This window comes from Seriola aureovittata, chromosome 10 (genome assembly GCF_021018895.1).
Source record: "Seriola aureovittata isolate HTS-2021-v1 ecotype China chromosome 10, ASM2101889v1, whole genome shotgun sequence".
In the NCBI taxonomy this organism is placed as follows: domain Eukaryota; kingdom Metazoa; phylum Chordata; class Actinopteri; order Carangiformes; family Carangidae; genus Seriola; species Seriola aureovittata.
In genome coordinates, this window is record NC_079373.1 from 18,967,620 (window position 1) to 18,992,585 (window position 24,966).

Genomic DNA, 24,966 nt, shown 5'->3' on the forward strand with positions numbered 1-24,966 from the left:
CTGACATACCTTGAAGATCAGTTGCCCCCCGTCCCTGTTTATGCATGTCAGCCCTCCCCCGATCCATCACATAGCTCTGGCAGGGGCAGAGACACTGGATAAGGCTGTGGGAACCTGTGTGAGCACTCTACCTAATCACCCCACTCCAACTGCAGTCGATTTCAAAATCTCTGTAAATCAGCGCATTAGAATGAGAGAGATGTTCTTACTTTGTTTCTAGCAGCAAACAACATGAGCTTCTATTCACACACCAGCTAGGCTGAGTGTGAAAGACAATGAAGCTCCGCAGTCAGTGTGTCAGTTGTTGTCATGTGTTGGTCTAGGCTTTGCACAGTAAGAAATGTGCATGGGTTCTCAGAATCTGTGGTGACATATTTACACAGCCTTTCGCCTCAAAAGGTTTCAAATCCTGCATTTTGTAAGAGCATGTGTGTGCATGGATAAGTGTATGCATGTTTGTGTGTGCACGCTTGCATTTGGAACCCTGAAATTCAAGTTCAACATGGGCCTTGTGGCAGCCGGGTTCCTGGGTCAGAGGTCACGCTTATGACATCAACGGAACATCTAGGGGGGAGGGTCTAAATTTACACACCATCCAGATTGCCCCTGACTGCATCCCTTGCAGCTATTAATATCCAGAGGAGTGCTGGGTGGCATGCACCCGCTCCCTCCGAGAGTGTGAACATGGGACATGAAAAAACAGAGGAATCTGACCTGAACTGGCCACTAGCTCTGACCACTCATTTAGTGTTGATGGCAAAGTGGCAGAGGTTTAATTAGGTGTGGGGAGGAGGGGCTAATGGTTTATGTTTTGTGTGTCAAGTGGACTTACTACTGCATTCAAGCTGGAGAAGAATCACAGTTGCAATTATTGAAAACTTCTCATAATTAATTTGGCACCACCTGTCAAATTTTCTGACAAGGCTAAGAGTCTGCAGTCATGCTAGCAGCTCTGCGATGCTGTACTTGAGCACAGTGGAGTTTTAGGCTGGATACTAAAGTCACCATGCTAACATTCTTGTAATGACGATGCTTAACATGCTGATGCTTTACCGTGACAGCCATCTTAGTTTAGCGTATTAGCATGCTAACATTTAGTAAATGGTAAAACGGTAAAATTTTCAGGAGTCAGGCATCACCAAAGACAGTAAGATTCCTCGCCTGGGAACCAAGAATGTCATTTTGTATCAATCCATCTAGTAGATGTTGAGGTACTGTATTACACCAGAAAAGTGAAAACGTCACAGTTGGTGGCTCTAGATGAAAAGTCAGGCTGTCAACAAGGCCTCTGGGACCTGTAAACTCTGTCTGTAGCAAATCTCATAGCAATTAAACCAATAGTTGCTGACATATTTCAATCTGGACCGACCAACAAACAGACCGAGCGACATTGCACAGAGCCATGCCACCATTGAGGCTAAAAACGTGAGTATAGATCAACTCTGATAGATTATAAGCAACTGAAGCCCACAGTCATGTATCTATCAACCATCTGCTACAGATTGTCAGCGGGGGATGAGAATTTTTTAAAAACTGCTGCCAAAAATGATAATTGGCTCCCCGGACACAGTTCTTCCTCATCCCTGACTGTGGTACAGTACACACATAACATGCTGTAGTCCTATCCTACTGTCCTACTGTAGAAGCCTCGCCTGTGGCAGCAGAAGTTAACAAGCCACCGCTGAATCCAATCTGGATATAAAGGTTTCTCATTTATTGCTCTCTCTGTCTTCCATCATATCCTTGTACCTGCTTTCCATCCACTAGTGTGTGCAATAAGGTAAGGTGCTAGTGCTGCTGGTCATACAGTTTCTAGATTAGGTGTTTTGCACATATTGTATAATTGTATATAACTCAAGTCATTATTACATATTTTAGGGAAGCAAGTCTTTGGGGAGATGATTCAAGGCATCAAGATGGGCCATTCTTCATGGAAGACTGAAGTGGCTTCAGAGAGAAGCACTGAAACAGCGGGTCCCTTTATATGCAAAACTATTCACTTCAACTGACAAACTTTTCCATCTTCATGTCTGGATCTTCAATTTACTGTTTCCTTTTTTTTATTCTCCAGGATATTCAATACCGACAACTTCTCCTCCGACTGCCTGAGAGTCAGAGGGGGAAAGTTTCCATGCAGCCCCAGTACTCGCTCTTGGCGGGACAATCCCGCTGTAGACTGAACTGTTTCCGTCTATGCACCTCTGCTGTTAGAGCATTCCCTCCTCCTCCCATACTTTCTTCCTTTTTGTACTGTCACACAAACAGCCACTTTCCACTGCCCCAGACCTGAACCTTCATTCCAGTTCTCTCTAACTCTCTCTCGCTCTCTCTTTCTCTCTCTCACACACACACACACACACACACACACAAAAGCGGTGCAAGTTCAATCTCATTAAGTTGTAAATATACTGTGGGCATTACTGATTGTCTGAATTAAAATGATTAATAATAACTGATTACTGATGGAGTGTATGTCACACGCTAAGTACTGCAGCAATAAAGACTAAGCAGCTAAGTGGCTGAGCCATTAACCAGAATATGACTTCTGCAGAACTGAAACTTTCATTTCCACAAAGAGCAAATTTAAAAAGTTTGAAAAGCAACAAAACCTCATTAATCAAGTTTATATTCTTATGGCAACCAGTGAAATTAGACAATATAGTTGACTTTTATTTTCCATCAAAGAGCCCAACTGTGTGCATTAAAAAACAGGCTTGAATCACATCTATAAATGGCAGAGTTGGACAACAGTGTGAGACCGGACCTTTGGCTGAAGGTTGCATCGGTTCATGTTGCTGGCCCCCTCCGCTCCCCCTAGACCTGGCTTGGTCTGCACTGGCTGGAGCATTGCTAAACATTGGCACCCTGACTGAGGTAATGAGTGCAGCTACTGCTGCTGCACCCACGGCTAACTCCAGGTGCTAGGCCAAGGGAGAAAGAAGGGCCATAAGAATGCGGAAATCAACCTTACGCATTACACATTACACATTTACAGACATGTACAAAGTCAGAGCCGGATGAACAAGTGAGCGGGCCCCAGGGCAAAAATGTGAGCTGTGGGCCCCTATTGAGTCCCCTAATTCCCCCAGCTTAGTCTGTTTTTAAGTTAATTAGGACTGCAACTAACAATTATTTTAATTCGATTAATCTGGTGATTTTCTCAATTAATCAATTAATCAGTTAGTCTATAAAATACCAAAAAATTGTGACAAATGTCCTTCCCAGTTTCTCAGAGCCTAAAGCCACGAACGGACTAAAAGAGTGTTGGGGCTTGGTTGGTACCAATGTTCGGTCCAGATTATCTGGTGATGTGAGGGGTTCACAGATCCAGTTTACAACATATTTCATATTTAAGACTTACAATTGAGAGGATTACGATTATTATTATGTCTGTTACAGAGAGTAAAACTGATCTCACCTCCAGTGATTTTAATAATACCCTGTGGTGTGTGATGTACCATTTTTTTCAAATCTGTTTGAGATTAGAGAGAGGAACATCTGTGAAGTTCCTCTTTCTTTGCACAGTGCAACCTTATTTCAAAATTAGGGGCGGGTGAAGGGACGGCTATGGCATGATGTGATGACGGAGGCCGAGATTCTATCTCAACAACAACCATATGAAACAGAGACAAGCAGGAAATCTTTATATTTGAGAGGTTGATAACAGCAATGTGTTGGCATTTAAGTTTGAAAAATGCCAAACAATTAATCACTTATCAAAATAGTTGCCAATTATGTTCCTGTTGATTGACTGATCGCTTAATCGATTAATCATTGCAGCATTAAAGTTTATCAAATGCTAATTTATTTAAGATTGTTCACCACGTGAGCATAATATCAACTAGAATATTAAAGTTAATGAAACTACATTTACACAAAGGGCACTTCTACTAGCCAGGATCTAAGGAGTAGGTAAAAATGCAGGAGTTGGCATGCACCAGTAGCCTAGGGGTTTAAAACATCCACAATGAACCACAACATCACTGATCAAAACCCAGTCAGGCTTATTGCTTGTTGGAGTGCATCAAAGCCATTTTCATTACATATTATTTATATAATTCAAATTACCATATACTTATTGGTGCTTAGTCAGCACCATGATTTATCCGGTTGATAATCCAGCTATGTCGCAAATTCACACCATCACACCATCTTGGGTACAAATGCACAAATGTGCAGCAGCTGCAGCGTGGACAACTTGCACAACATGGTCTGTACTCTAATAAGCACTCTATATATATTAACTCATAGAATTTAGAGCAGGGAATTCAATTTAACTTAATAATTAATTTATTGACAAGTCTAATGTTTTAATTTGTAATATGCAGCAGCCAGTACAGTATATGTTTTGAAAGTAACCTTCCAACCCCTGCCTCACCACCTTTATGAATCTCCAGTACTCTCTCATATCAGCTGTCAGATCAAGCAGTTCCAAAGCAATAAACAAGTAAACAACCAATGAACTCACAGCAGCAAACATTTCTTTTTCTTAAGGCAAAAAACTCAATTGGAAAACTGCAGAGATGGCAGGACATTCTGATATAGTGTGACAAATACCTGTGCCAACTGGCGAACATTACAACAACTGCATAATAATCAAATGCCTAACTGCCCTCCAGCACCCTCCACACACACACACACACACACACACACACACACACACACACACACACACACGCACGCACGCGCGCGCACGCTCTCCATGGCATCTTAACTGATGGAAACTTCCCTCCCAGGCATAGTGTAGGCTGTCAGTGTGGTCCATTTCCTGCCAGGTCTGAACCAGCTGAGCCAGGGACTTATGTTCCACTCTAGGGGCCTTCAATCATTCTTGCCCCCCCCCCAGCTGGGTGTGAGGTCAGACGCTGGGGCACAGGGTCTGAGAGAGCGATGGAACGAGGTCTCCCTCTGCTGCTGCCTCATCATGTATGCCCTGAGAAAATACTCACAGCAATGACATTTCCAAAATGGAAACCCATTCTTAAAACGAATACGAGCTCTGCTGTTATCCAAGAATAATATTAAAGCAGCTGCTTCAAAACATTTATTTATAGAAAAATTAGAAGGGATTTTAATGATTTTCTGATCCATAACTTACAAGTGTCAGTTGCATAATGAAGCACTGATATAATTTCATTATCACTAGCCTATCTAAATGTCTATTTATGGATATCTTCCTCTCCATCTGTCCACATGTAATAAATGCAGTAAGCATGCATGTGCAAATTTAGATGTTGTTTTAATATATTGTGTATAAACATATGCATAAAACACATTTTGCACTTGTGCTCATGTCAAATTGCAGATTAATACAGTATTCATAAAATATCTAACCCTAACCCATAACATGTGAGAATTCATCTAGGGGTCCACCAAACATGCAACACAAACTACCTTGACCAATTTTGAAAAATGAATAGTGGAGGAATTAATAGTTTTGGAGAACATTCAGCAGATTTAGTTGATTGGTATTGGATGAACTCATCAGCACAGCATTGTAAACATTTTCAATTAATAACAAAACACCTTCTCATTGGGGTATTATTACCACTAACTGCTTTTTGTGTGTATAGTGGTGGGTTTGAATCGATCATGTGAATAAGTAATGAGAAAAGACCACAAATCCACCATGTTTTGATTTAATGCTCAATATTACTCCATTTATAACTAGTAACCTATAAGCCTTTATAGTTAAATGTTGTCCGATTTTAAAAACACCTTTGCCATCTTGCAATAGATAAATCTCATCAAATTTTTTTGAAGAGATAGAGAGTATTTATAAGAGATAGTCTCTTATAAGTACCTAGAGAGCACCTGGAGACTTCAGTTCTGAGCTACAGACTACTATGAACTTTACTTCAAGGGCACGGAGTAAAAACTAGAGCGCATGCGCACCAGAGATTGTCCCGGAAGTACATCCATACACGTGTAGCATTTGACAACCTTGAAAAGACTACAAAACAGATATTTAGCTGTTAGCTTATGTCTGACAACAGACCGTTCCCGCGATGCCAGTAACAAGACTGCTGTAAGTACCACTGTTTTGTCTCCTCATGTGTAGTTTTGAATACGCATAAGAACACGTCAGCTACAGATTAAGTCTTTGCTGGTCACCTTTTCTGGTAGTTTGGTTAGCTAGCAAAACTCAGCTAGCGTTAGCATCTCCCAGTCTCAGTCCTTCCATCTCTCCTATGTGTCTGACTGTAGCAGTTATTGTAGCACATGTTGTTTTCAGTTATATCACACACGGTCGGTGCGTGTTGAGCAGTGACTTATGTGCTTAGTGTGAAACATAACCGACGTTACGCGGCAGGAATCTAGCCAACGTTGGCAGGCTATGCTAAAAACAACCTGCCGTTGATATACAGTGATATATTGCTCGAATCGGTTTACAGTAACTAGATTAATTTCCATTACACTCAGTTCGTAATGAAGTCTGTCTCACCTGTGTCTAGTTGTACTCATTAGTTACTCGCATGTTGCAATGAAGCCATTATCAGGCTAATTTGTATAAATACATTTCATCTGATTGCCTGAGTCCACAGAAAATTCAGCAATGCTTGATATTGGGATTTACATGTTTCATATGTTGAAAATAAATGTCTGGTTTGATCATGTGTCTACGTATGTATGTCAATATTTCCTCTATGTCAAGGGCTAATTCTCTTTTACTGGTTGTCAGGGGCAACACCGGGGTGAAGGGTAATTCCAATGTCTTGTGACTTTTTGTGGTTATGGCCATGATTTCTTTTGGCTGTGATAATATTATACTCAACAAATGAATTCCTTGTATCTGGGAACATTGCAGCATCTCTACAGTGAAGAAAAAAAACCAAAAGCAGTTCAATCACTTTATTTGGAGGTAAAATTGAAAGTAGGTGCAGCTGTAATGTTGCTAATGTGCAGGCAGGTTTGTGCAGGCAGGTTTATCCAGCAGCTTTCAGTGAAAAAGCGCAGATAAACTCACTGTACACTTCCTGCCCAGCACCAAACACAGACAGGCACAGTTTGTCTGCAAGCTGGTGAACATGTAGCAAAAGAGTTAGATATTTCCATACAGCTGGAACAGCAGAGGTTACATCAAGACACAGAGTGTAGTTTGTGTGACCACATCCTGTGGGTTTTCATCACACAGATCTTTTTTTAAATCTCTGCTTTTATAAACTCTTGACAACAATCGTCGTTGGCAAACTAAAATTGCACTACACAGTTCTACACAATTACTTACAATTCTATGTGATTATAGCTCTCAAGTCTTACCAGTTGTTAGTGTCTTTGTAGGATTTACTACAGGATATCTGGGAATGAAACAGTAGATAATAAGAGTGTGCTTGTCCTATCAGATACCCGCTCTACCAGCTTGGCAACCCCCAGCTGAGGATCTTCAGACCCAACTGGTTCCTGACCCTGGTGAGGCCGGGAAAAGAGCAGCCTCCCGACACTGCCCAGTTTCGCATCCCAATGGAGTAAGTTTTTTCTTACACATCTTAATTTTCAGTTGATCGACTACTCAGTCAATTAAGTTATTGGTTATTGGGTAGTTAATTTCTGTTATACTGTTCATCATATATTTCAGGCTCACAGTCATTCCAACCCTATTTGATGTATAATAGCTTTTGGAAGTCAAATTCTATGTGATGTAGACAATATGTATGTTCAAACATCCATTTCCTTAGATTATTACACCATCTTCAGGTAGGTGCATTGTACTACATGTTGTGATGCCACCAAAGACCTACCACTGTACTATGTGAAGGCGGTTAATGAGTGTCTGCTGAATCGAACTGTCACCTAAATATCCGCAAGTTTTCTTTTTTTTAAGTAAAAGGTGAAAAAGTGGACACTAATGCCTACTTTTGACACCTCTGTACTGTTCAACAACTTCTTTCACAAACGTTAATCAAATAATTTTTTAGATCATATTAGTCATTCACTAGTGTGTTGCTTGTTTGTTACATATTTTATTACCCCACTACAAGTTTAATGAAATGGAAATACATGGCACACATAAGATTTATGTGTTGATGTACATGTACAGAAGAGCAAGTAAATAATGTCATCTCATCATTTGATTAATGCCTAATTCCGCTTTATTTAAATGTCTTCTTACTTTGCCATAGAAATATACTTGCAAAGCCTACTATCGGCTTCTAATAACCTCTGCCATTAATTTTCAGAGTTCTGACATACCAACATACTACGCTGTTAATTATTACCCATTACTAATGTGAAATCTGATCTGATGCATATGCTCTTAAGAAATTTTCTGTTGATGGACGATTGTATTTACCGTTTGTCACAATATCGCTCTCCAGTCTCAAGTTTGTAAACACTTGTAGTTTCAGCAGGTTGTATGTTAATTTTCACACAGGCCTGAAACCAGACCTTGTGAATGAAGAATAGCATCCTGGTGACTATACCAATTCTTTCAGTAGAACTTATATTGTTTTTTTTAAGAATGAAAATATAGCAAGCTCATGCCCTGTATAGGGTGTAAATTTGACTATTATGAGACTACGAAATCGGTTACTATATCTGGCATCAAATTTACAGTCGGTTATTTTTGTGAGACTACCATAGTCGTTTAGTATCAATCAGATCTATTATACAGTGAACATATGTTTCATGTTTTAGGGTGCAATAATTAGTTTTTATTGGCAATGAAGCAGTCTTGCTGGATCAGTAATGAGCAGCTGGAGCTGAGCATCATGGCCACCAGATGGTGTTACAGCCTCAAGAACAGAAATATGAGGCTGTCAGTCCTCAATAATATAGTCTGTTCTTACCATCTAATGGCTGTCTTTAATTAGTTCATTTGTAATGATGACTTGTAAATGGCCGACATGGGCAGCGGGGTGGGAGGTAAGATCAAAGTGCTTTTGTGTGGCGCTGCAGTGGAGGTTCGGGCTCTGTTGTAGACAGAGAGACATCAAACATTATTCACCTAGAGGGGCCAGTATTAACATCTAGACGCAAAATGTTTTTGATCATTCTGCAAAACTCATGTTCAATGGAGTAGGTTATATATAATACCACTTTACTGACTCCTAATTTTGTACATGAACACTCATACATATATATGTATAAACATACATATATGACTAATTAATTTGGATGGTATGTATTCTGTCATAAAACTCAACAGGAGGTCCTATCCAGTCAGCACTTACTAGTGATGAGCTGACTTTGACTACCTCCACAAGCCAAGGTCACTGAGGTTAGCAGTGTTCCTCAGGCGATGAGAGGCCCAGAGCCCACACTGGGTAGAAAAATTGAAGTTTGAGGCAGATCATCTGTGTGTCTCTGGTGGGGTTTAGACCATAATCGGTTCATCCAGGTGCCTGGCCTCCCACTCTGATTCTTGCCTCTTCTCTGCCAAACTCCTAGGGTGCTTATGTAATTGTGTGTGTGTGTGTGTGTGTGTGTGTGTGTGTGTGTGTGTGTGTGTGTGTGTGTGTGTGTGTGTGTGTGTGTGTGTGTGTGTGTGTGTGTGTGTGTGTGTGTGTGTGTGTGTGTGTGTGTGTGTGTGTGTGTGTGTGTGTGTGTGTGTGTGTGTGTGTGTGTGTGTGTGTGTGTGTGTGTGTGTGTGTGGTGTGTGTGTGTGTGTGTGTGTGTGTGGTGTGTGTGTGTGTGTGTGTGTGTGTGTGTGTGTGTGTGTGTGTGTGTGAGTCAGTTTGTGAGAATGGTGTGTGTCTTTGTGTATATATGCACAAAAGTGGGTAAGTGCAGGGTGCGTGTGTGTTTATAAGGGTGTGTAAGGTTTTTTTTTTCTTGCAGTCTTTGATGCCTGGGAGAGGTGCATGGCTGACTGATATACTGCTGGGGCCTCAGTGTGCGCTTGAAACACTGTTATGTTTTACTTTTCATACACACAATTTAGTAAATGGACACACGTGGAGAGACAGTGACACACACTAAATATCACTCCCACTCCCAGCTTATTGATGAGTCTGAGTCATTACGGCAGTGAAAGCTGTTGTAGTTATGACTCTCGAGGGTAGGCGGTGTTAGCGTGGGTAAGTTGTAGTTTCGAGCAGCTGTTAATAAGAAGTGGTAATGTTGGCGTTTTCAGGGCAATAACACAACGTGGCCTTTATCTCAGTGACACCTGGGAGTAGATATCCATGGTTGTCTGGTTCTCTTTTGCTTTTGTCTAGTTTTGTTGCTCGTTTGCTTTATCAGTCATTTGCTATCACCTGCACACGTTTTTCTCTGTCCTCTCCCTTTGTTCCACCCTGGGTTCCACTGTTTCTTGTGCTTTTTGTAAACACTTTTCAATGCATCCAAAACCAATCCCTTTTTGGCACTTGCTGTTTGACACACCTGTGCTGTTTTCTCTCATAATTCTCTTTCTACCTGCTGGAAGGAAGTATTTGTTTGTCTTTTTGATTGTTCTCAAACCTTTTGTACTATGTTAGTATTTCCTCTCTGCTCTAGAAGGAACATCATCAAATTTCTTGGTTTACACACACACACACACACACACACACACACACACACACACACACACGCCTCCTGTACCCCACCTGGCATGGCTAAAGGCCAGCACTGACACACACATATACACACAAAGAAAAGAACACAACACTGAACGTTGTGTTCACTTTACTACTCTGTCACATCTCATGCGACTCTCCTGTCTAATAACTATGAAACCAGACCATGCTGTGGTTTTTCACTGTAAGCTCACATTGTGTTCACTTTTACAACTGTACATTACCTGTTGGATCAAACAATGCCATGAGTGCCAGGGCAGTCACTCTGTTTCTGTTCCACTTCATAAACAGATGGCTCAAGTTGGAAAGCGGGTAATTTTTCACGCTAATTAACTTCAGTTTATGTCATAGGAAGTAATTTAGTGAGCCAGTAGAGGAGTATAACGAACTGTCGAGTCTTTACTGACCTGTCTCTCTGTAAGGAGTTTGGTGACTCCTGGTGACCTGGTCTTTGATCTATTTCTGTTCTATTGTCAGACCCAAACCCGGACAATAAATCTAATCCTTCACACGCTGCTCTTATACTCTCAACTTCTCAACTGTCTCTTCTCTCCTGAAGTCTCAGGTTCCTCAATGGCTTTGCCTCTAAACAAAGTCTGCTATTATGATCTTGATACTTAGTGTTGAGCAACTTCTGTGCATGTATTGTCTGTGTAGATGGGAGGGTTAAAGAAGTGAGTGTACGTATCTCAACCCAAACCTGACAATGGGGCAGCCTGACAATGAGGAGCGGCTTTCTTTTGCCTTTCATCTGCGCAGAAAACAACTCTCCTGTTTCGTTCTCACCACTAAGCCGCTCTGACACAATGTACTTTGATGTTGTGTGTATGCATGTGTGTGTGTATGGACTTTTTGGTGTACCTTGGATGTTTACCCTACAGTGTGTTAATAAAGGTTGCACATAAGATGAAGTCTGAGAGGCTTATTCGAACACACAGTATTACATTTTAGAGGGACAATTCAGCTGCCTGTTACTGTGGATTGCTCTCTTTGAGTCCAAGTAAATTTGTCCTGTCTTTCAGTCACTAATCAAAAAAGTACCCTGTTCCTCTAATTCATTTTTCCTGTGTTTGGCGTGTATGTCTACTTGTACCATTATATAATTTGGCAGTATTAGCTGATGCAATTCAGACAGCGAATTCTGTAATAAAAAAACAAATTAACATCTGTGTCAGCTTTAATAGGGTTTTGGCAGTCAACAATTTTTTAATGAGTTTTCAGGGCAACATAAAGCAACATTCATCCATGAAAAAGAGTCCAGATATTTTTTGATGATGTTCCTCCAAAGTGCAGTAAGTGCCTGTCGTCTGCAACTCTGCACCACCCCTCTGTTTGACTGCATCCTCTTCCTCTCCTGTCTTGTAATACTTAAAGTTGATCTGCCAACCAAAAAGGCACCATAAAAAGCCCAAATGTACATGCAGCCCAGTTTCTATCAAACAGGGAGCAACATTAAAAGCCTTCCAGTGGTTTGCCAAGTCAAGTTGCTAAAACAAGCAACCTTTCCAAAGAGGATTCATGGTAGCCACAAGAAGCATTAGGGTCTGAATCTTTCACATACAAAGTAATGTTCATTTAAAAAAAATAAAAATAAAAGAGGGATATGGCAGCAGGAGCACCCTTGTTCTTTGGATCAAATCTTGTTGTAGCGATTACAAATTTACGACTGTGGCACAGCATTCAGTTTATACAAAGGAGCACAAAGGAGCACAAACGCTATTATTTCAACATGACTCACCGTGATGACCGCTAATCTGAGAGGGACAGAGACTGAGAGAGAAGCAGAGGGCCAAAAACTGAACCCTGGGGTACTCCATATTTCATATCAGAGATACCTGTGTGGGGTACATCTCATTATTAGATGTCCTGCATGGGACCAGAGACAATCTTATCTGTCACTTCGTCTAAAGCTGGATCAGTTATATCGGTGTGATATGCAATATAGGATGGTGATATACGTCTAAGGAAAGTAGCTAAGGTTTGTCCCAAAAGTTAGATTTGTTGCCAGGTGCTTTTTGGGAAATAAAACAGGTTGCTAAAGAGGTCTGAAAGGTCACTAAATCTGGTTTCAAAGTGTCTAGGTTGGCAACACTGGAAAGGCTAAGCTCCTGTCGGTGTACCAGTCAAGTCAAGGCAGTAGTAATAGATCTATCCAATCGATCACTATCGCTATACCCAATACAGTTTTTAGACTGAGGTAGGACCACCTACCTAATTTACATACAGCCACAGAAATGAATAAATGAATGTAGAAATATAATTAAATGTATAAGTAAATAAATGTAGAAATTAATACATAAATACATCTAGAAATGTAAAATGAATAAATAAGAATGAATATTTTATATGACTATTATATGTATAAAAAATAAATAAAAAGTGTCCTTTTTATAAGAGCGGTATTCACAACTCTCCATTGACTTCCCAGTGCATGTGATAGTTAATGAATCCGGCATTTTATGGTGCAAATTCTGTTGACGGCTTTCTAATACTGCAAGAGTCCTGATTGCTTTTTTTTTCTTAAGTATATTTTTTTTGTTTTTTGAGATGGACAGGAAACATGGAGAAAGAGGGTGATGAAATGCAAAAAAGGTCCTCAGCTGTAGTACGTGTCTTAGACAACTAGGATGTCAATTTATTTTTTTCATCAGCATTAGTTATAAAGAGAGTTTTTGGCATCTGCAAACATTATTCTGCAAAAAATCCATATCCGCTTAGTGTCTCAGTCAATATTTGTTGTGTATTATTTGTCTCTGAAAATCATTGAGTGGGTGGCAATGGCATCCTTTATATACAGCAGCAGCACTACCCATTCCCCTGGCAGAGGTTCTTTTAGCACCAGCACATTAATAGTGGCTTGCAGTAGTGTCTGAGCTCTCAGAATTCATTCACTGTCCTTATTATCAAACACTGTCAAAGCTGCCTCTGTCCTGTCTTTCACTTTTCCAACTGTGCCCTTTCACCTACTTCTCTCATATCCTTTTGGAGCACAGGTGTAAATGGACCGCCTTAAACTACTGGAACTGATACTCACAATCTTCTTGGCTCAGTGCGTGTTAGCCCACATTTGAGAATAGTGCATATTCAGGAGCATGTAGGTCCATTGCAGAGGAGGTCTTGCATTTGAAAACAACTGACAGAGTTGTGCGGTTAAATCCACTGATTGACGAATTTGCTCTATTGTCACACACACAACTATGTCACAGCGGGAACAACAAAGGCATCAAGTTTACCCTTTTTCTTCATCCATGCCTGTATCCCTTCAGAGACCTGTTTCTTTTAGTACCACTTGATATCAGATTTGGGTGTTATATCTCCCATGTACACCTCCCCCTGAACAATACAGAACAATATAACTTTTAAAATTGTTTTCTAACAATGATGCCAGCGTGCCTGTTTTTAAACCTGCTCGGCAACAACCGGCCATAATTGAAACTAATCCATCATCTGCGTCATTTGATGCCCTTCTAGGTTTTGTGTTTAGAGTTCTTTCATCATCCTGGGCGAGGAATCTTTGTAGCATGTGTTTTTGCGTATAAATATATACCAGTTGCTGAGGAACGATTCCTTTAGCCTTGGCAGTTGTTGGAGACAGGTTTTCTTTCTTCCTGAGAGGCAGAAGTGTGAAAGGTTAGCTTGTGGAGTCAGATGGGTGTTTATACTGGGATGATGATCAGATGCTGCCTGCATCACTATTGGAGACACCACGCCCTTTGTCTAAGTTTAGCCTTGTTTATGTACACACTTAACTTGACATTTTCTCCTCAGCTTTCAGCCCAAGGCTTTCTCTTAGACTGGATTCCAGTTTGTAGCTGAGATGGGAGTCATGTATTGACTCAGGTCAGAGAGAGAACAGCTGTCTAATGTAACTTCTGTTAATGTAGTGTACAGTATTTGTGTTTGTGGATGTATTCTATTAGAGCTGCAGCCAAACATTTTATTAATCAATTAGTCAATTAACAGAAAATTGATCAGCACCCTTTTTGATGACTGACTTATCGTGATGTAGAAAAATAATCAGTAGATCAGTGGATAATGAAAATAATTTAGTTGCAGTCTCATATTCTATTAGTATATAATATATATCTATGAAGATGTATAAATTCATATTCATACACATGCTTTCTGTGTTATTTGAATTTTTTTTTTGTTAGATTTTCCATTGACTTATTACTGTTATTGATAAATTGTAAGGTTGATACGTGTTCTTGGTTTTCTTCATTTAACATATATGTGTTTGTTCAGCCATAGTTAATACCTGTTCATTAAGCACATTTGTGTTTGCATGGGCATCTTGTTCAGAGTACCAGACACAACTGCGCTTGCACATCCTTCATATATACTATCTGTATGTTTGTGGGCGCTGGATAATTGGAGTCGTAAAAGCAGGAGGGAATTAGAAAATGTTCTCCTCATTAATCAGGATCAGTGTTCCCTCTGCTAATGATCCAGAGGAGACCTTGTAGTCCCCAAGCCACTTTCCTCTCTTCCAGTTCCCCACTGCTGCTTTCTAGGAAAACCCGTCTCTCAGCGCAATAACTCTCTCTTTCTTCCTCTCTTGATCTCAAGTACCCCCGGTCACTCTGCTCCGCTTCACTGCCCTCTGGCACACACACTGTGAGACGGGGGTTTTGGGGGGGGAGGTGGGTGCAAATGGAGCAGAAAGGCGCATCTGCATGCCACATCTTAGGAAATACATCTCTCTCCTCTTGGCTGGGTAAAAGGAGATAAAAAAAGGCCTAAAGAAGCCTTAACAAGTTTGTTTACACCTTTCTTTACACAATGATGCAGACCCCCTTCCACCCCCACTCCAAGTCTGACCATTATTGCCTCTGAGAGAGAGTGATCTCAATGAGTGCTTGGTTCTCTCTTCTCTCAAAGGCAGCTGCCTGAAGCTGACGTTTTGTAGAAAAACCCAATCATACTCAAGAGTCACCACATCAAACCATCCTGCTTTCTGTAATGGTGGAATCAAATGTGGAAATAGTTACACAAGTATCGTAAATGTAAGCTAACCTCTCTCGATAAACACATCTTAGCAGGTCAAATGGAAGTGTTCTACGTCTACATCAGTGTCAGCTTTGCCAAAATTTAGCCTATTATAGAGGAAAAGGCAATTGTTTGTACAGCATGGAAACATATATTACATCACTCTTTGGTACAAAGAGTCTTTGTATTCACAGATGGGATTTTCTCATGCAAATGTTTGCCTCACCTATTATTGTTACAACAGCTCAAGATATTGTGCTGTGTCCTCTGAAAAATAGAGAATATTACATTATCCTGTTCTATCAAAGAAACATATGAGGTGATTGAAGATGCCATATCCGAGGCACTCATGTCAGACCACAACGTCGCTATTAAGCACTTTGTCAGACGCATTTGGGAAGTGCTTTCTACCAAGCTAATCCAATTGGCTAGATTGATTAGCAGTTAAAAGCCTTTCTTCCTCTGGTAGGAGCAATCCGTTCCAAATGCTGCCCAGTGTGCTAGCTTTAGCTGGGCTGGCCCACCGGATCAGTTGGTGCCAGGCTCACTTCCTGTGTAGGGTTTCACCGGGTGCGATCAATACTTGCAGACAGCTAATTGGATGAACACTGACACTCACATTTCTCTTCTCTCCACTTTATGGTTCAGAGAATAAAAGCTGAATACGGGCTTATAGGGGAGTGTCCTGTCTGTTACAGTAGGTAATATAACAGCATAGTTTATGGGAATGCAGTGTGCAAATAGGCTGTATCATTTCTATGTCTATGTCAGTTAAGTGAATGTGGTGTTATTTCATAGCCAGTGATCCAGCATGTAACCCTGCAAGTGCTGGACTGCAACCTCAGACGAGTCAGTTACAACCTCATACACATTCAAACCACGCCTTACCCCACACAAATGCTAACGCTGGATGCCTTACATAACCCCTGTTCTTCTCTCTCCCTTTTCTCCCTCTCTGTCTTTGTTTTTCTCTTCTCTGTCTGTTCTGGACATGTCTGGACAGAATGACGAAGTACGACGTAAAGAACTACCTGGAGAAGATCTATAACGTCCCTGTGGGAGTGATCCGTACCAGGATACAGTATGGTGAGTGTCCCCAGTGCTTTGCACAAGCACATAACATTTACAATTTACAGAACTTGGAGAGGTTGGAACGACCTTATAGAATATTAATAATTCTCATATAGTTACTGATAGTGTAGATACCACTGAATAATAATTATCTTTTCTCTAGCCGGACCAACAGTTGGTATTAACAGTGTGAGCACTGGCTCATGCTCAAGGTCTTCACAGGTCCTAGTAACTGAGACCTGATCCGGGACCCGACTCAAAGCTGGATCCATATTATATTTAACTGAGTCAGGTAGGATCCCATTGCATCATCATCACAGAAAAATCAGGGTGTCTGCAGGGTCTTAAAAAGTATTAAAAGGTAATGCATCAATTTAGCAAAATTTAAGGCCCATAAAAAGTATTAAGTGTCTTACTCAGCATTTTACGAGGTATTAAATTTTGTAGCTATTTTTTTTCAATGTGAATAGCCTATTTGTCTGAGTTTGAATGGTAAGTGTTCATGATTGTACTTATTTATATTTATTTATATTATATAGTGGCATCAAGTTGCACGGAGCAGATGAGATGAAACAATGATTATCTAGTCCCTCAGTCAAGTTAGTCAGATATTAATTTTGGTTCTGTGTGGCTTGAAGTGATAACTCCACACTGGGTAGGTGGAGCTGACATGAACAATAACCCTGAGGTCTCTGATATGGGTTGACTTCATTTCTATTTCTTGTATTGAATGTATTTTGCTTGTCACATCACTTTATGTATACTGAGTATGGGGAGCGTTTGAGAGTAAAAAAAAGAAGAAGAAAAACCTACAGTCATTATTGCCTGTGTCACTCCCTTATGACAAGGAAAGCTAGGGGTGGATGAACATTACACACACCATGACTGTATATCTATGTAAAGACATCGAATCCATTCAAACTGTTGAGAAAGAGGGTGTGGTGTTCAAGCAGTGGTGAAACACTTGATTCATGGTATGCAAAACCAAACCACAAACATTTCTTCCAAATTAAAATCACAACAAATAGTGTGTACACACACACACACACACACACACACACACACACACACACACACACACACACATATACACATACACACACACAAACAAACAAACAATGTTAGTATGCTAAGCCCTCTACTTCCACCCACACCTTCAACTTGCAACCATTTAAAATATAGTTATTATAGTTATATATATAGTTATTTTGATATCTTCATGGAGAAAATCTTAATGCAGTGAATAATTACTATCCAATGCATTTACATGCAATACATATTGTTCTGTAATTTGATATGATACATTTCACATTGATATGATTATATCAGTGATACACATGACTGCACACCACAGCCCTACATTGAAAATATATTGTGAAAAAGGTATTAAGGTACAAGTATCAAACATTCACCATCTCTAGGCTTAAAATATGACTCTGAAAAGTAACAATATATTCATATCACTACTCCTGCAGCATGATTCCCTATTGCTATCAATTTATGTGCTCAGTATGTTGCAAACACTCATTGTTTCACGTAAATACAATTGTATTGCCATTATTATTGTCTTGGACAAATTTGACAAGTATTTGTTTATTCTTATAAACATTTATTGTTTATTTGGCTTTTAAAGTTCAGCCTCCAACAGGTTTTGATCAATGTTACAAAAAAAACAAAACACACAAAACTAAAAAAAAAATAAAAGCCCAATATAAGAGTTTTTTCTAATATTTTTGTCCAGATGAAAATAACATGGTTGTCACATTATGGTTATTTCCACTATAATCCTTTAATTTATCTCCATCCTAGTCGCCTTTTAACATTTTTCAGCTTTGTAAATTCAATTTTGGTTCTGGTGTATGGAATTCACAGAAAGATGATTTTTGTTTTAGGAAGCATAAAGTCAGATTGATTCTGTTTTGGAGACTGTCAGCGGTGGTTAGCAGCGATTAGCAATTTCAGTTTGCAATATAGATGGTCTTCCCATTGACATGCAGCAGCGGGAGTGCTTTCCAGCGGCTAGTTGCGGTAGTGGTTAGCGTGCCTGGCTCTCTTTTCTCCCTAACACACACAGCTGCTTATCTGACAATCTGCTGCTGCAGCACTCCAGCCTCCAGCTGTCCCAGGACACCCCACGCTCCCTCCATACAAACACATACTATTCACTTACAAACTTGCAACTTCAGGGCCTTAAGTGCCCCATCCCCTCTTACACCCATCGCAACCTCAAATCCTCCCTCCTGCCCCCTCGTCAAGGATGATCACAGAGCCAAGAACAGTGTTATATCATTGACTTAATAATCCTCTTGGCTTTTTATGGGGGGAGGAAACGACTTAAGTTTGCACGGACTGATTTGAGGCCTCGCTACAAGTCTAGGAATTTGCAAGATCATGGAAGAAGAAAAGGAGGGGACATACGGGTGGCTACAAGTTGGAGAGACACTTAAAGAGAAGGCATAAGACCCCTCAGTGCAGTGTCTGAAGGGCTACAAGGAGCCCCCTCTACCTCTGGAGGAGAGACTAGGAAGGAGACGTTAAGGGTGGGAAGAGGACAGAGGCGCCTAGCTTAGCCTAGCCTACAGTGTGGAGGACCCATTAACGCTGTTTATTAGGGTTGTGTCATTAAAAGTGAGGGGAAAAGGAAAGCCCCTCGGGAGGGTGGGTGTAAGGAAAGCAATGAGCCTTTGGGGGACAGAAGGGGATATAGAAGAAAGGGCGGCTCAGGGCCCCTGGTGATCCCGAGGTGCGTCAGAGAAGGTATCCCTGCCTGCGTCAGGAGTTCCACTCCATTGGCAGCATAAAGACGGGAAAAGGCAGAGAGGAGCGAGGGGCGCAAACGACCCTTTTTTCCCTCCATGGGCGGCAGGGTATTTTGGAAGGAGTTGCCATGGTTACCCCTCCGGCCTGGGATTTGTAACGTGATAGCTGCCTGCCAAACCGCAATCTCAAAGTGGGAGAAATTGTGCTTGCGTTTGCGACTGTTGTATGAAAGGTCTGTCTGTGTGTCTGTATGTGTTAGGAAAGGGCTACATGAAGTAAGAGAAACTTACTTTGTACCTTTTCAAGGTGTGTGTGTGTGTGTGTGTGTGTGTGTGTGTGTGTGTGTGTGCACGTTCGTTTGTGTGTGCACGTTCGTGTGTGTGTGTGCGTGCGTGTGTGCGTCTTATGTGTTTTTTTGTTTAGGGCGGACAGGTCAGGGTCTTACCTTGCTGTTTCAAAGGTTGTAGCATTTCCCTGTGGATTTCCTCAGCAACACACACACACACGCACACACACACACACACACACACACACACACAGGTACACACAGGCACACGCACTTCGTTACCTCTGTCTCCCACCCACACAGGGGCCTCCAGTTAGCCAAGGGGGGCGTGGGGGGTGTTTTACAACCCTGCTCAGGGCTTTCCCTGAGCAGTGGGCTGCCTGGCTAGTGATAACTAGCTACATGTACCCCACACACACACACACACACACACACACACACACACACGCACACACACACACACACACACACGCACACACAAATGACTCATTACAGCGGAATGTTTCCCTTGTTTTTCATGTCATAAACCGTTCCCATGGCAATGGCAGTTACTCAGAGGGCCTGTTGACTTGACCACCAGGGTCTCACTGAGATTAGAGTTCGAAAGCAGAGATGAACTGTTTGATGTTCTGGTCATTATCCTTCATTAAAATTGGAGTTTTGTTGTAATGTAAAGATTTAAATACCTGTGTGAATTGCCTAAAAGTTTAATAAGTATTAGCTTTTAATTTGTTTGAAGCCAAGCTCCTAGCCTTCCTCCACACACCCCCACAAATGCGCACACACACATGCACACATGCACTCAGCAGCTCCCTGAGTCCCCTGTCTTCCAGACTTGGAAAGGTCTGACAGGAGAGAGGATGATGTCATCATCATCTCCAGTTGGGGAAGAGGTTAACCTGCCTTGAATAGTCAACAACATCAGGCTCTGCTTAACCGCACATACACACAAAGTGTTCTCTGTTCTACAGGGAAATGAACAGAAATGTGTTGTCTGTTCTTTTGAGATTGGAATGAAACATAATGTGATAATTGCTGTGCAGGTTAATAGATGTCAGGATTGTGCTTTAGAAATTTCACCCATGGGTGGACGGTGTGGTTAAAATTTTCTATCACAGCAATCACAAATGTGAAACTAAAAAGTACTTTCATAAACAATTGTCTTGTTTTGTTCTACCATGCTGTTTACAGTGATGTTAAAAGTAGGAGAAAGTGCAAGTTTTAACATTTGATTTAATTTTCTTTATTAGTTAATCGACTGATTGAATCCTCAACTAATTGTTCTAGTTCTAATAATGACATGCAGTTCATTCTAGCTGCTTATAGATAAAAATAAATCAATCAATCGAATGGGAATGTCTCTATTGTCTCTTTCTTTCTCAGTACAAGGAGAATAATAAAGTCTGTACCAGATGACATATTTTTATTATCTTGGTGGAATATCGTCATATTGCCCAACCCTACTCTCACCATATTCATGAATGTCGTCATCATCACTCAGTCCCACTCTCTGCTTTCTTACAACCAGAATAGATATTTTTTGCCAACAAATGCATTACCTGCTGTTCTTTGTGTTTCTCAGGCTCCAACAAGAAGAGGAATCACCTAAACCAGAGGGTTAAGCAGCCTGACTATAAAGTAGCCTACGTTCAGCTGGTGAGAAGACACACACATATGCAGACACTCATCCTCCTACTCCCAGTATTTTTTAGTCTGTGTGTTGTTTGAGTAGCATTAGCTCATTGACTCCTGTGTAATACACAGTGGGAGATGGAGACTCTCCACAATAACTTTCCCTAACACCCAGTCCACTGTGATTTTTTTTTTCTTTTTCTTATTGTGGGGGCTGCATTATTAAACACAACACCCAGGAGGAAAGGACATTTTTTGAGGCCTTGAGCCTTTAGCGTTTATGTAATGGGCTAATTTTGAAGGGTGTGGGGGGCTTGCTGGATAAGGCAGGTGAGATGAGCTGGTTTATTTTCCCCTGATAGAGCCCTAAGGGGCAGGCGTGTTTTGAAGGTGAGCTCTCAAACTCACTCTTACTCACATACACTCACACACACATACAGGTATGAACAGACACACAAATGACCATTAGTGTGCACACACACCAAGTAAAAATCAACATGCACTCTTTCTTTACCTGCCACTTCTCTCCTTATTCTCATGAGAACACCTGTGAAGCACACACACACACACACACACACACACACACACACACACACACACAGACACACACGTATGTGGACACACAAATCACACAACTCTACTTTGCATCTCTCTCCTGTGTGGTTCACACACTCTGGCTTCCCTCTTGAAAAAGCAGTAGCATGGGTTCTTGCAGGGCCCGAGGGATATTGAGATATGGTTATCATGTGTTACAGCTCTCCTTTCTGTGCATGTGCGTTGTGCCATAGATGGAATGTGATCAATCATGTGCACTTAGTGTGTGCATGTTTGAAGAGTCACTCCTGATGGCGGCATGTCAGCCCAGACTCCCTTATTGCATCATGGCTATTTCCTTCACACCTGTGTTTTGAGGTGAGCTTTGGGTCAGGAAGGCCCATTCCCTGCACGTCTTGCCCATGTTTGAAGTCTGTTAGTCTTTGAAATCAAACAAACCTCCCTTCAAAATGTCAAAAAAGTCACTGTTTTAATGCGCCTTTGATGCAGATGTGAAAAGCAAGGGACCTTTGTTTTGTGCCTGCCGTTTTGATCTTGCCCAGATAAATCAACAGCGGTGTAGACGCTTGTTTACGCTGTGCCGCCCACCCGACGGGGAGCCATCAATCTTGAAACGGATGAATAATGAAAATTGTCTAAACACAACAATTTGAAAGAGGATACATAATTGAAGCAACCATGAATCTTTTAAAGGGGAGACTTCCTCTTGTCTGCCCCCAAGGGAAGTGGCCTGTGATTTTGTGTACGTCTGGAATTCCCAGAAGAGTCGTTAGCGATTCTTCTTCTCACCAGACGCACACGGCGGTGATAGGTGTGAAGATGCAGAAAAGCACACACAATCATTTGTGATGTGTGCATCATTCATGCATGTTGAGCCCTAGAGGACTGATGTTTTTCCTTGAGTGTCATTCGCTCTGTAGTCGTAATCACATCGTGGTTTTCTGGTCATGCTCATTTGATGGTGAACAGCGGGCAGAAATGCTGAGATGCAGGCTCTTTATGCTTAAAATGGCTTGATATAAAACCGAATATCCGGCCTATTTCTCTGGCAGGTTTTCGGAAAAACATGCTCTCTCTCAACTCCCTTTCCTACCTCACTCTCTCTTGTGTACACACACACACACACACACACACACACACACATACACACACACTTGCACAACTCACACACACAGAGCCCCAGAAAACCCTCCTTTCTTTTGCAGGGGTGGGTAGAAAACAAGATTGTTCCTAATTGACTCCACATGTGGCAGGGTGTTCTGTGGGTCGATGCTCACACCGCGGTCCCCCCATTTTACCCTCATCCTTCCCTCTCCCCCTCTCTCCCCCTGCTCCCTCCATCAGCTAATATTGCAGCAGTAATACATTTGCTCTCTCTCTCTCTCGCTCTCTCTCTCTCTCTCTCTCTCTCTCTCTCTCATTCCTTACTCTTGGTTTGTGGTTGAGGGGAGGCCTCCCAATAGCGGGGTTCCGTGACGGCCATTTTCCTCAGGCTTAGGGGGGACCCCAGTATCGGGGGAAGAGATAGCGTCTGCATGTGTGAAATGTGCACTGTGTGTGGGAAAGTGTGTGTGTGTGAGGGGCGGCAAGGGGTGAGCAGGGGAGGTGAGTAAGGGCATGATGGAGTCATGCCAGAGCTGGGAGGTCCAGAGACGGGGCAAAGCGATCAGGGGGAGGGGGAAAAGACAGGGTGGTGGTGCTGGTGGTGGGGTGACAAAAACAGCAGCACAAAATGAAAAATCTTGAGTCTATCAAACTGCTTTTAGGTCTGGCTGCACTTTAATGGGGCTGGTGTGTTTAGAGTCAGACTGCTTTCATGCACCGCTAGGACTAGCTGAGGGCTAACTCTAGCCGCTACGCTCGGGGTAACACTTGTTTCCGATTTTCGCAGTCAACTCATACTGTTCCATCTATTCGAAGTTGTAAAGGGCTGATGTTGGAAAATCCGATCCTGCACTGCACTATTTAACCTCTTGTAGACATGACTTCATATACAGTAGGTGTAATTAGATTTCTTGTCTGGTTCACTGTACCTTTGTGTAGAAACTTTTTCCTCAGGTTTTTTAAAAAGGTTTTGGCACTGACTGATTAAATCACAGCATCTTAATTAACAGGAAAGTCTGTAGCATTTTTGCAGCGAATCAATCCTCTCACAAAGTTGAATTGTTGAAAAGTCTGGTAGCGAAGAAGGCTTTTTTTTTTTTTTTTTTTACAGCCGGCCTTCAGGATGCATGTCAGACCCCGTGGTTTACCCTTATTAAATTCTCTTGGCCCATCTCACTGCTGAAGTGCACTATGCCACCATTTCCAGTTAAACGTTGCTTTCATTTGAAACCTTTGTAAACCCAATCTAGTGGTTTACATAAAAGAGAAAGCACTCCACTTCTGAAATTATAGTCATTTTTGAATGTTTTCCGTCATTGTTTGACAACATTATTGGCAGTCAAACTTTTCTGATAAAGTATTCTCTTCCTGGCTCGTAAATGAGAAGGCTGTGGTGAGTTTTGGGCTAAGGAGAAGTTATTTTCTCTCTTTTGGAGTGGCAGCTAGTTTGCAAGCAAGCATTGCTGGCTGGTGCCAGCTGCTGCACTTCAGTGGGCTGAGTGCTTAGTGCTCAGAATGCATGTTGAAAGCTCCTGGAGGGTGATGCTGTGAATATATGAATGGGATGTCTAACTGGTCTCAGCATTTCTGAATGATCCAGTTTAGTGCCACATTCTGCTGTAAATGGCAAATGGATGCTGCAGAGGTGAAAATGACTAATCTGCTCATTGATCATTTGACAACATGTAGTATTTCACATTACAGGATTTTGCAACATTTTATTTGCAGTTCTGTGGTTGTACCTCCTTTTGTGTTAAAGGGAAGAGTTTTACAAAAAATGTCGAAAATTACATTAGGAATATATTCTTAACTTCTTATTGAACAGGTGAGGTTGTCATGTTATTGAAAGTCTGTGACAGTGTCTGTGTAACAGCAGGAATCTCAGACATTTTCCTGAAGTTGTTTTCAGAGGAGCTCAGAAGGGAGGAGCCGCAGTTTGTGTTCTTTGCATGTTGGCCACCAAGTGGCGCGTCCAGCCACCTATGGGATGCGTGCAACCATTTAGCATAAGAATCCACATGAGTTAACTGTTGTTTGACAGTCAGTACACACCTAATAAAATCACGCAGAGAT

At 41.5% G+C, this 24,966-nt stretch overlaps 1 protein-coding gene across 2 annotated transcripts in view; it reads left to right on the forward strand.

Moving 5' to 3' along the window:
- Positions 1-5,889: 5,889 nt before the first annotated feature.
- mrpl23 (mitochondrial ribosomal protein L23) overlaps positions 5,890-24,966 on the forward strand; it is a 33,855-nt gene continuing 14,778 nt past the window's right edge. For both annotated transcript variants that reach the window (XM_056388303.1, XM_056388304.1), the window contains exons 1-4: positions 5,890-6,028; positions 7,344-7,466; positions 16,489-16,571; positions 21,185-21,258. In XM_056388303.1, coding sequence (XP_056244278.1) covers positions 6,009-6,028; positions 7,344-7,466; positions 16,489-16,571; positions 21,185-21,258 — 300 coding nt within the window. In that variant the 5' untranslated portion in view covers positions 5,890-6,008. The remainder of the gene's footprint in view (positions 6,029-7,343; positions 7,467-16,488; positions 16,572-21,184; positions 21,259-24,966) is intronic.